At 41.0% G+C, this 13079-nt stretch overlaps 1 protein-coding gene across 1 annotated transcript in view; it reads right to left on the reverse strand.

Annotated features, from left to right (window-relative positions):
• The window catches only part of LOC103184676 (formin-binding protein 1), a 114196-nt gene extending 101246 nt beyond the window's left edge, over positions 1 to 12950 (reverse strand). Inside the window, exon 1 of the mRNA XM_007902826.2 lies at positions 12707 to 12950. Within this exon, the coding sequence (XP_007901017.1) occupies positions 12707 to 12730 (24 nt within the window). The 5' untranslated portion in view covers positions 12731 to 12950. The remainder of the gene's footprint in view (positions 1 to 12706) is intronic.
• Between the last annotated feature and the right edge of the window lie 129 nt (positions 12951 to 13079).

Genomic DNA, 13079 nt, shown 5'->3' on the forward strand with positions numbered 1-13079 from the left:
CTAGTCTCAATAATGCACCATGAAATGTATTGAGGAATAGAATAATCACTAATTGAATTATCAGAGGTTTTCTGGAAATTAACTGTTTTACTAAACACAGAGATGTACAGTGTTCAGTCATTGGTTTTAAATTTGAACCCACAAAAAATCTCATTTTTATATCTCAAATTTGACTGAAATTTATATCCCAATATAATTCAGGAAAGATCTAAACAGTACAAAACCATCTGTGAAAGTACCAAAGGCAAGTTAATAAAGAACAGCACAAACTAACTACTGCCAGGACAGCCACAGAGTGTATAGGTTTTAGCTTTTGACATCTTCTGAATTAATAATAAGAATTGGACAAACTAACATTTTGCTCCTGAAAATTATTATCAGATTTATTGCCTTGTGTTAGTAAACTAATTAATATTGCACATTTCCCTTTGATCTTGCGCTGGATAAGATATAAAGCAATGTTTTATTTTTGTTGCACTTCCATCGTTTAGTGTTACAGGTACGAAATGCAGGTTTATCACGAACCAAAGCAATGGATTTCATCCCAATGAGCTCCAGTGCATGATTTTAGTGAGGCATAAGGAATGTAGAGCCTTACAGCTGACTAATTTACAAGACTCACAGGCCTACCAAGATGTTCACACTTCTTACACAGAACATCCTTAATGAGGTGTCAACTTTGCTCGTATGGTAGTACTCTCGCCTCCAAGTCAACACTTGGTACCTACTTGAAGATTGCTTTCCGGGGGTAATATACCCTCAAAAAAATCATTCAATTCACGACTGTTTGTGGGACATTGCTGCCGCATTTCACCAACAAAATACCTAGTCAATCCACTTTCCAGTGTATTCTGTGAAGCGCTTGGAGATGTCTCAACGATGTGATAAGGCGCTATATAAAACACAAGGGTTATTATTATTATTTCATTGCCGATAAGGCCACTGTTCAACTCCACGGCCACGTGTATACCAGTGTTTGAGATGTCTTTATGAGAAAGGCGACTGAAGATCTATTTCAATCTCACAAGTTGATTCATCAATGTGGAAGTGGCCAAATCTGAAAAGCAAAATAACCACTGACTGGGCAGCATTGGCCTGAGTTGATATCCAATGCAGGGCTGGTGGTGTGCCGCAAATAGAGTGCCATCTTTCAGATGAGACAAACTGAGTTCCTGTCGGCCTGGTCAGGTGGATGTTAAAGTCCCTTAATATGATTCAAAAGAAGGGAATTTCTCCCAGTATCTTGGCCCTAAATAAAATTGGTCATTCGCTTCATGGCTGTTTGTGGAACTTTGATGGGTGCAAAATTAGTTGTCATGTTCGCACATCATTCCAGTTTACAGAATATCCTATGAAGCATTTTGGGTTGTCGTCCTAACATCACTGCTGTGCACAATTGGCTGTCGCGTTTCGCCAACAAAATATCCAGTCAACATAGTTTATAATATAACCTTGAGTTAGCCATGATCTTATAAAATGATGGAAGAGCCTCGAGGGGCTGAATAGCCTTCTCCTGTTTCTATGTAATTCCCTCATTCTCTGTAGCACATTTAGTTAAAGCCTAAAAGTCTTGTTTATATTTGCAGTTTTCCACCATTGCTTCTATCCAGTCATTCAGAATGGTTATGTTGTAGAATATTAAGTCGCAGCATAAAAGATAGCTGAACAACATCATTCAAAATATTAATGAAACCATCCTAGAATCCCTGCCATGTCAGGACAAGGATCTCAAAGGGCAGCTGCGCTACTTTGAACAAATTTTCTAAGAATTGTAATGTGTGCAGATTGTAATGTGTGAGAAAGAACGTTAAAATGATAAATTATTCACCTGGACGTGTGCAATTCAACATAATAATAAATAAGACAATGATAAATAAGACAGTGCCATTTAAAATCAATTAGTGTCAGCACTGCAATTCAAGCACACAGCATGCAAAATACATTATTGTGCAAAACCTACAGCCCATTAAATATCTATTGTATTTACACCAACAGCAAGTGGGACATCATCCACAAATACAACTTAATAACAGCATACATAACTTCAAAATTGCACCTAAACAAACAAAAAAATCTCAGTCTGAAATTGCAAGTTGTACATTGTTCTAAAATAAAATAACTTCAGTATACACAAGTCAATTAGGTTAAGTATCCACAGCAACCAAAAAAACAACTTACCTTGATGGACTTAGAATAAAAAGAGACAGAATCAGACTTTGCCTGATCCATTTTACAATACTGTACTTCTGCAAAGATCCAATTGAGTTTACAAATGACACCTTTTATACAATAAATAAGGAAGTGAACGACTGTCAGAATGAGAGAGGAAATTCTACTAGTTTTCTACTTTCATTGGTAAAATATCTGCACTGGAAAAATCCCAAATCACATTATTTAATTAACCAAATTTTATGTTAAGAAACCCTTTGGGCAGGGTATTAAAATTGTAAAACCTTTACATTATTTAAGACACGATATTAAAATGTAAAATGGCAATTTCATTTAAGAGAGAAAACACATTTTGTCCCAGGCAGAATGACAATCACTTATATAGTCAAAGCATCAAACCCTCTGTGATGAAATCATCCAAATGACTTAATTACCCAAACATATAATGTGTAATTCATAAATTATTTGCTTCTACAATAAAGCACAATTGATGGATACAATTTTAGTATACCAGACAACCCACACAAGGACCACTACACTAAGAACTTAGAACAACTAACAACAGGTCATATTCAGCACTTTTACAGAAGCATCTCAAAGCACTTTACAAAGATGGAGCTGGGATGGAAATAGGGACAAAGTCGTCGAAGCGGAGACAGAGGGGGCAAGATTAAGGGGTTTAGAAAAAAGCTCCAGAGGGCGGGGGCAAAGAGACTGAAGCCTCACCCGGCGATTGGGAAGCAGAGCAGGAATGAGTATTAAGTAGACCAGAGCTAGCAGAGTGAGTGGCCGGGAAAGCAGGATTGCAGGAGATCAGAGGCGAGATGTGGTAAGGCAGTGGAATGAAGCTTTTTATGATAAGGATGAGAATCTTAAAAAGTTAATTTGTTGAGGGCTAAACAAATCATCAAGGTTCCACACAGGCTCCATGAGTTGTTCAGGCGCTCTGGGATGCTACCCTATGTGAGGGGCACTGTATAAATGTAAGTTGTTCTTGTGAGTGACTGGGGAGGTCGGTACAGTCAGCAACTGAGATAAGAGGGCGCTGGCTGAGTGGAGCAGGATAGTCTCAGTTTTCTCAAGATTGAGGTGGAGAAAGTTTTGACTCATCCAGGACTTGATGTCTGACAGAACAGAATCCAGGTCCTGGAGTTCAGGGTTGAGGCAGAGAGTTAGTTGGGTGTAACTCCACGTATATCTCATGCTTGCAGATGTCAACAAATGGGAGCATGTAGATGAGGAAAAAGATAGCAAAGAGTACACGTGATCACGGGGGCAGGAGGAGAAACAGTTGGCGACGTTGAGAAAATAATGGGACAGGGAATTTATAAATAATGCGTGTATATAATATATTGGTAGATACAGTACATGACTGCAAACACTTCAATAACATGTCCATTAAAGGCTACTGCTTCCCGAAAATAAACCTTCAAATACCATACCAATCACATTCAGCTCAAGCATCACAACCATCTAGATCACACGGTTAGCATTTCAACATATAATACAATTGTAATAAAATAGTTTTTAAATATATTACGCAGATATTGTACATAAATTAAGAAATGCCTCCTTCAGCCTCAATATAATTACCACTCGAGTGATTGAATGTTAGTTCATCTAAAAACTATCCAGTTGCTTCTTAAGGTGTAACAATCAATTAGACTAACTTCAGTACTTTTACTTTTTGAGAACAGCTCTTAAAATATGAGTACATTTAAGCTCTCCAGATAAATTTAGCTTGATGCTGTATTTCACTCTGCAGATGTTCATAAATCTGTGTATTTTAGCTGTCCTGGATTAGAACATCATTACAGGCCTTCACTCATGAAACGACAGGCTTGAATCTTCCTCAAACAAAAACATTTTTGTTTCAGATTTCCAGCATCTGCAGTATGTGGCGTTTTGAATCTCCCTCGAGTTATGGAGGATTTCAGTTATTCTGTAATGATAGCTACAGCTATTCAGTGACTGAATACAACTCAGATAGTTTTAAAACTCCTTTGAGGCTCACAATGCCCTTAAACCAGTCCCGTCTACATAGAAAACAGTGATTACTACACACAAGTGGAAAATGATCACAACAACATTTGTTAAAAATCAGAATTTGGAAAAGAGTTAGAGAGCTAAAAGTAATAAACCAGGAGCAATTTTAACAAGTTTCTGTTTTATTTCTTTACAAAACAATGATTACATTTTTGTCACACCATAATGTCATTCAGCATTACAATTGAGGAATTTTACTGCACAGATACCATTAAAAGATTAGATTTAGTGACCTTCTCACCTCTTGGATCTGGATTCAAAACTAACCTAAACTAATAGAATAAAAGTCTCTTTCTCTGCCTGCTGTAAGTGTCTTAATTCATGGAATCATATTTTAAAAAAAACAATCCACATAGTTACCAAGTTTGCTTTTTTATTGGTTTCTAAGTCAAAGCCCTTCACTTGTAATGAAGGAGCTTAATTTACATTAAAAATATTCCAAGTAAAACTCAGGATGTGGTTTGAGGTAACCAGAAACTCACTTCACAATCTCATTTGTCTTTTTAAATTTATACCATCTTGTAAAATAAATACCATTAAGAGTAATATAATTCTAATGGAACGAGCTCCAATATAATCTCTTCACTTTCACTGCTGATGAATGACAAATGTCCAACAAAATACTTAGAGCCACGATCATCATTGCATAGTATCTGAAAATGTAAATGCTCTAAGCTGCCAAAGCGACATCAAGGGATTTAGATGAGCTGTTCTAAACCCAGTCACTCAGGGACACAACAGTTACTAAAATAAGAGCTTCTAATAACAAGATTGCGATCAATTCAGATTGGCAGAATGTTGGAAAATGGTGCTTTATTCTATAAATGCAGTAGGAAAAGGTGAACAACAACAACTTGCACTTGTATAGCGCCCTCCACGCAGGGTAGCGTCTCAGAGCACTTAACAGTAGGGGAGCCTGACTCCGAGCCAACAACAGCAAAAATTTACATTTATAATTTACATTCCTATCACGCCTTTCACGTCAGGAGAATGTTTCAAAGTGCTTCACAGAACTGATTAGGAGCCCGAGCTGAGGGTTGGCACAAAGGGGAGTGGAAGAGAAGGATGGCCAAAAGCACAGTCAAAGAGGTGGGTCTTAAATAATAATAATCCTTACATTTGATATAGCGCTTTTCACATCGGGAGGACGTCCCAAAGCGCTTCACAGAACACACTGTAAAGTGAATTGACTGTATATTTGTGGGCGAACCGGCAGCCAATTGCGCACAGCAATGTCCCACAAACAGTCGTAGATTGAAAATGACCAATTTATTATTGTTTTTTTTTGGAGGGATTATTATTAGGTGTGTAGAGTAAGGAAACTTGCCCAAGGTTTCGCCCTCTGCCTGGAATTGAACTCAGGTCTCTCGCTTGCAAAGCGAGTGCTCTAACCACTGAGCTACAGGACTCCACTAAAGGCAGAGAAGGAGATGACAAGACAGAGGGAGGAGGAATGGAGTTCCAGAAAGCTGGGCAAAACAACTGCAAATTCGCCCACTCATGATGAGCAGAGGATTAGATACATCAGACTCCACTGTTTGCTGAGTGGAGGAAGTAGTCAGGAAGCAGGAAGCCGCAGAGGTAAAGTGGGCTGAGGCCGTGTAGGTTAGGATGAGAATTTGGAAAGTGGGGTTGCAAAGAGCTCGCGAAGGTTCGAGAGACAAGGTTTCCCACTTGTTTTCTGCAGGTAATACACACCAGATTAGTTTGCTGAATCTTTAGCAAACATTTAACCGTAGAAATGAGAGATCTCCGCCACTTCTATGGCATCTAACAGACTGTACAAGGAAGAATATCTTCTTCCTTAGAAATAATTTGCACCCAACATTTTATCTTTGTACTTAAAGTATGATTTCTGGTTCTGCTCTCAAGCAAAAATGAGGAACAGCCAGTGAAGGCAGACTTTGTCAGAGGAATTTACTTCACTTTCTAAGTACTCCCACATTTCTTTTCCATAAAAGCATTTTGGCTGTTATTCTGCAGTCTAACCTCTTCAGGAGAAGGGCTGTAAGCTCTAACTTGTATTTTTTTTCCAAATGAAAGGACACCATCCATGGTTGACAAGCCGTTTAATTTAATTCCACACACTCTTGGCAGTTCTTTGGCAAAACCCAATTGTCCTTTATACATTACATTTCTGTTTAACTTTCAGAAATGAAGACCATCATCTATTCCATGTGGTCTCTACATCAGCTGCAGCACAACAGATATCTCTTATATCATAGCAACTTACCCCTGTGCTGAACTACACACCCCTGTACACTGAAATTATCTCTAGACAAGTTTCCAGTCACAAGCATTCAGAGAGATACTAAACCATATGTCTAGCAGATAACACTGTCTCTCACTAATCATACTTTTCTAAATGTCTTGGATAAGTAGGTTTTGTGAGCATCAATGCAAGGAGATTAACCACTCATATCCAGTCTAGCTATACTCATTTTCCCTTCAAGATTGATTCTATTGACAATCAGGCGTTATGATCCCGACAACCCCCATTTAATTTGCTCTCCCTTCATTTCAGGTACTTTCCCACTAGGTTTGTTAAACCTTAGGCAGTGGAAATGATATCTAAAATTCAGGGTTTTCCTCGTTCCTTAGCCAAATTTGTCAATTTATACAAGATTTCACAAGAACAATTTTTTTAAAAAAAAGTCTCTTACAGAGCGATTAACTTAATAATCAGATCTTGACTTGGTTCCACCTCTGGAAAAAGTAGCCTTATTTAAACTTTTGTATCAAATATCTGGTTAGGAATAAGACGAAAGATATATATGCTCAAATGGTTTCTATTTTGAGGTACAAATTGTAGACAGAATAGATGAATTATGGAGGAAGAGCAAGACAAACTGAGAACTTCTGCTTGAGATTGTATGAACAGGGAGGGGGAGATTTCAAGACAGGGTTGAAGTTGAATATCTATTCGGATGAACGCTCAACATCCCATGGCACTAACTGACAAGAGAAGGAACTTTCTCCTGGTGTCCTGGACATCAATACCCGCAATAAAATTGGACATTCGCTTTATGGCTATTTCTGGGACATTGCTGTGTGCAAATTGGCTGCTGAGTTCACCCACAAAATAGATTCACTCCACAGGAAACTCTGAAAGATTTTGAGTCTGAAATATTATAGGGGGCTATATCAAGTGTAATGATGTTGAATTATTATTATAACATTGCATACTGTAACTTTGGTCATGAAAGGTTTCCAATGCTTCTATACATTTTTAAAAAATGCCATCAGGAAATAGTTTACAAGCATTATGGGAGCAGCATAATCCAGAACTGAGCTGTAAGCAAAACCTTGATCTGTGACTTTGACTTTCGTAGGTTGGATATCTCACTAGTTGAATACTCCATCTCACAGTTCACTTCCTAAAATGCAAATATATATTTCAGAATTACATGGATTGGTTTGTTAACACAGCCACTGTATCAATCATACCAACTTCTTCCTTCCTACAAGAGTTGCTTTTTTAAAAAACCTGTTTCCGGTTTGTACAGAGATATGGGCCTCCTTCTCCTTTCTCGAAATTGAAGCAACAGTTAAATGGAACAGTCGGAAATCAGCCATTGCTCACATATTTTTAGACAAACGTACTCATGGCAATCCACTAAAGGCAACTTGGAATGATTACCAAAGTATCTTCACTGCACAAAATCTTATACATCTTCTATAAGCTGCTGGCCTAAATTTAAGACCCAAGAACAATTCAATCCCAATTTTGGAGAACAAACCAGGGCATAAGATGAGGAAAACAAAGGTAAAGCGGCAGACACTGAAACAGATAAATAAAACCGTGTCTGCAATACAGCAAGGGAAATGTGCAGAGACCTGGTTCTTTTCAAAATGAACCCACACAACTGAACAGCAGCTTGAAACCACAAACTGACTGGAATCAAGCTAACTAGAATCAACTGTAATTTCAGCTGAGCAGATAACTGTCTCACACCAAATACTGAACCAACACAGCCCAACACTGTACTATAGGAAGCCGTCATTTCAACTGCAAAAAATCAAACCAAGTACTCGCTCCTATTTAGATCAGTTAGAGATTCTGTGTGTATTTATGGCTTAAAGATTTTTCTTGGATCCGTCAACAAAGTGCAAGCTTCAAATTAGGAGTTATATATTCTCTTTGGGGCTAAAAATTACTTTGCTATTTCAGAAATCTACTTTTTATGTTATTATGTTAACCTCATCTGCAGATAACGGTCTTATTAAAACCAAAGCTATAACCAAGACGATAGTTCAAAACATCCGACAAATGGTGCAATATGCTCAAATGTTGAAAATGCTTAATATACAACTTAATACTTATTGCCAAATGATGTTGCTCCCCACTCTCAAATAAACTGTTCCACCAGATGATGCTATGAGTTCACCACTCACTTGAGAAGCACGTCTGAAATTCAACACATGATGTCACTGGAAAAAATGTGCACTGAAAACTAGGAGAGCAAAATACATTTGGCATTAAAGGTGTAAATGTCATGTTTTTTCTGGAAATACTTTTTCCTCAGCAAGTTGTTGGATGGAACACATCTATTCTGTCCCATGTCAACAAAAGGCCTCATTTCCCAAGACCATTGGGTGAGCTTGCCGAGTTGTGCTGATTTATTGGCAGTTTGTGATGTGGACCCATGCCCACAACAAACTGCTAAAATTAAATTCAAACAGGATCCTTATGGTTTAAGAGTCTAATGGATTTTTATAAGGCAAAAGCATCATTTCCAGCAGAGCTAAATGCCTCGAGACATCCTACAATGTGAAAGGCACTATATAAATGTAAATTGTAAAAGAAAACTCTGATTGGAAGTCCATGATAATAACAATAATAATCCTTGCATTTGATATAGTACCTTGTAATGTGGTGAGAAGTCTGAAAGGGCTCACAGGCTTCACAGGGACTGTTTATTAGTAAGAAAACATGGTATCCAATTTGTGTAAAGCAATGACCCACAAAGTATATAGTGAATAACCAATTTTATTTGGAGGATTGTTGGCCAGACACAGGGAGAAACTCTCTTCTCTTTTCGAATAGTATCCCAGGATCTTTAACATCCACAGGCATACAGGACCCACAAAGTCCTGTTTATCGTCTCACCCAAAGAACCGCATCCCTCTCCCCCCTACACTACATTGGAGTGTCAGCCTAGACTGCTAGTTCAACTTAGGACTTGAACCCAAAACCTTCCAACTCAGAGACAAGAATGCTACCAACTAGCCAGGTTAGATTTAAGTCCCATTGGCAGCTTGTCTACCCCTACTCACATCCTTCCTCTATGAAATACACAAACTCATGCACAGTTTCATTTTAAAAGCTTTAATAGAATGTATTATTCAATTGTGGGGAAATTAATGCACAACCTGCACTCACCAAACATATACACAAAAGCAACTTCTTGCAGGGGTTCAAAGGAAGACACCTTCAACAACAATGTTCCCCAGTGCTGCATTTAACGTGAAATCCAGGAATGGTGTAACAATTGTCAAATCACTTTCACGTGCGTCAATAAAAATAGGAACAGGAGGAGGGCATTTGACCCATCAAGCCTGTTCCACCAGTTTATTATAGCTAGATTGTTATTATATTGTTATTATTGTTATTATAGTAGATTGTTTGGTCCCAATGTCCAACTTTTCTCCATACCCCTTAACATCTCTACTACCCAGGTATCTCGATCTCTTTTAAAATATCTTCAATGGCATGATGCACATTAGCCATCATCAGCACATGCATGAAATGCCAAATGGGCCCCTTCTGTGCTGTAAACTATGATTCTAGAACCATGTTGACAGCTCCTGTCAGCACAGCCAATGAAAAGAAAAGTGTGCATCGTTGAAAGATACCCTAGAATGATTAAGGCAGTCACGTTGTTCAGATTGTAATTCGAAAGGAATCCTGTAGCTCACAGGTTAGAGCACTCGCCTCGCAAGCGAGAGACCTGGGTTCAATTCCCGGCAGGGCAAAATCTTGGGCAAGTTTTCTTACTCCATACACCTGATAATAATCCCTCAAGAGAAAACAATAATAAAATTGGTCACTTCAATGCACGACTGTTTGTGGGACACTACTGTGCACAATTGGCTGTCGCATTTCGCCCACAAATATACAGCCAATTCACTTAACAGTATATTCTGTGAAGCGCTTTGAGACATCTTGAAGACGTGAAAAGCGCTATATCAAATGCAAGGTTTATTATAAATCCTATTTTTGGGTTTTGAGTCTGTTTTCATGGGGGACAGTACAAGTACAATAATCACATAATGACTACAACAGGACTAATGACTGGATCACCATCACTGGTGTTGATTAATACATGAATAGATAACTGTTTCTGATGCTCTAATAAACGTGGCTGCAAACTGGTGCAACTGTCACTCAAACCCTTGCCCATCCATTGTTTTGCTTTGAAACTCATTCTGCTTTTCCTGGCTTTTGGTTGATCGTTATTTGTGGATGTTGCTGCACACGAAGAATGTGAAATTGGAACCAGCAATTGTAACAGAACTGCTGCAAGTTTATTTAATGACAACTGTACTGCAGGTTATCCGGAATTTTTGCTTTTGGTTTGTTCCATTTGGCAGCACTTGGCATGCAGCCATCACTGATCAGAATGTTCCTCGTCATGAATGACAATTGCGTTCCCTTTGACATTAACATTGCAAAAATACCTAAATTTGATCTAAAAGCAGACAACCGGGGAACTAAACCAGTAACCTTTGTCCCAATCAATCACAAGTCGTTCATACTGTTCCAACTTCTGCAAAGCTTCTGAAAACTAACGCAATCCTAAAACTACACCAAGTCCAGTTTCAACCAGGTGCTCAACATTGAACTGGAAAATCCAAAAGCAATCATTGCTAATCCCTTCACTGGAAAGCTCCTCATCTCGAAAAAACAGCTAAATACAATTTCATTAACAGAGAGAGGAACAAACATCCAGCTCTGTTACACAGACAGACATTTTATTTATTTATTTATTTCCCAAATCCCTCGGCTGGCCTGGTTCAAAGTTTATCATCGCTAATCCTTGAGCTCACCTGCCTCGCGTTTTGCACAACCGATTCTTTCCATAATACTGTCATTATGGAATATGCCTTTAACGCTGAAATGCGTCCAAATTGGTCATTTTCAATCCACGACTGTTCTGTGGGGACGCCGCTGTGCGCAATCGGCTGCCGCGTCCGCCCACAAATATACAGTCAATTCACTTGACGGTATACTCTGTGAAGCGCTTTGGGACGTCGAGAAGACGTGAAAAGCGCTATATCAAATGCAAGGATTATTATTATATTATTATTATATTCCTCCTATTTGTCACGCTTGTCCCCTTTCCTCTCCCTGATATAGTAACGTGCAAAGCTCTGAACCCAGCGATCGCACACCGCGATCAAATGAATGGCCGCTATGGTCGGTTATGTGCGTGTGTGTGTGTGTGCGTGAGTGTGTGCGTGTTTTGTTTAAAAAAAGGACCATCTCCGTTTGCTCTCGGAAAACGAAGCGCAGTAACATGACAGCCTCCGAAACGCAAACGCTCTCCATCCAACATCTCATCTCTCTCCCTCCACAGCACCTGAGAAGGTCGGAGCGGAAGCGATTCGGGTGACCGTTGCCTTGTGAGGGAGGGAGGGGAGTGAGGGAGGGAGGGGAGTGAGTGAGGGGAGTGAGGGAGGGGAGTGAGGGAGGGGAGTGAGGGAGGGAGGGGAGTGAGTGAGGGGAGTGAGTGAGGGAGGGAGTGAGTGAGGGAGGGAGGGAGGGGAGTGAGGGAGGGATGGGAGTAAGTGAGGGAGGGAGGGAGGGAGTGAGGGAGGGAGTGAGGGAGGAGGGAGTGAGGGAGGGAGGGGAGTGAGGGAGGAGGGGAGTGAGGGAGTAAGGGAGGGAGGGAGTGAGGGGAGGGAGGGGAGTGAGGGAGGGAGGGAGGGGAGTGAGGGAGGGAGGAGGGGAGGGAGGGAGGGAGGGGAGTGAGGAAGGGAGGGAGGAAGGGAGGGAGGGAGAAAGCGAGGGAGTGCGTGAGGAAGGAAGGAAGGGAGTGAGTGAGGGAGTGAGGCATCACCTCGCCACCAAAACACAACAAATACTGGAACCACAACAAAAGGACATGGAAGAGCGAGAGCTCCTCGCACACCGCCGTGTCCCCCTCCCCTCAAGTCACCAACCTCCCCGCACTGACACGGCTCGGGCTCGGCCCCTCCACCCCCCCATTACGACACGCGCCCAACATTCGGTCGTCCCATCGCAACGCTTTGCGGCGTTCAATAAAAAAATAAAGGTCGAAAATGATTGGTATTCGACACCGTTGCACACAGCACGGCCACAAAAAACAAGGAATCGCTTCAATAAAGTCTCTCCGGGCTGCGGGCCGGACCGGGGCCGGGCCGGACCGGGGGGATCAGGGTTTGCACATCAATATTTCCCTCAGGGTTTACTGATTAATTGATCTGTGAATTGATTATCGCAGGACCGGTTCGCTGCTCCACTCACCCACAGTTCCGTTCCCCAGCTCATGATCAACGACCGATTCCAAACCGCGAATGAATTGTAAATGCGCCAGTTAGAGGACGGCGATATTCCGCAGAGCTGCGGGTACAGAGCGGTTACACACACTGCGCTCCTGTATCACCGCTCCGCCTCCATGGCTCCCGTCCTCTCTCTCTCTCTGTCTCTCTCGCCGCTCCGGCCCCAGCGCTATGGCCCTGCAGCTCGCGCCTGCGCACACCCACAGCACGCGCCTGGGCGGGAAACTGCTCCGCGAGGGGGAGGGGCCCGAATAACGGTCAGACTGAGGGGGAGGGGCCTGAGTAACGGTCAGACTGAGGGGGAGGGGCCTGAGTAACGGCCAGACTGAGGGGGAGGG

The sequence above is a fragment of the Callorhinchus milii genome, unplaced genomic scaffold (assembly GCF_018977255.1).
Source record: "Callorhinchus milii isolate IMCB2004 unplaced genomic scaffold, IMCB_Cmil_1.0 Scaffold8, whole genome shotgun sequence".
Taxonomy (NCBI): Eukaryota; Metazoa; Chordata; class Chondrichthyes; order Chimaeriformes; family Callorhinchidae; genus Callorhinchus; species Callorhinchus milii.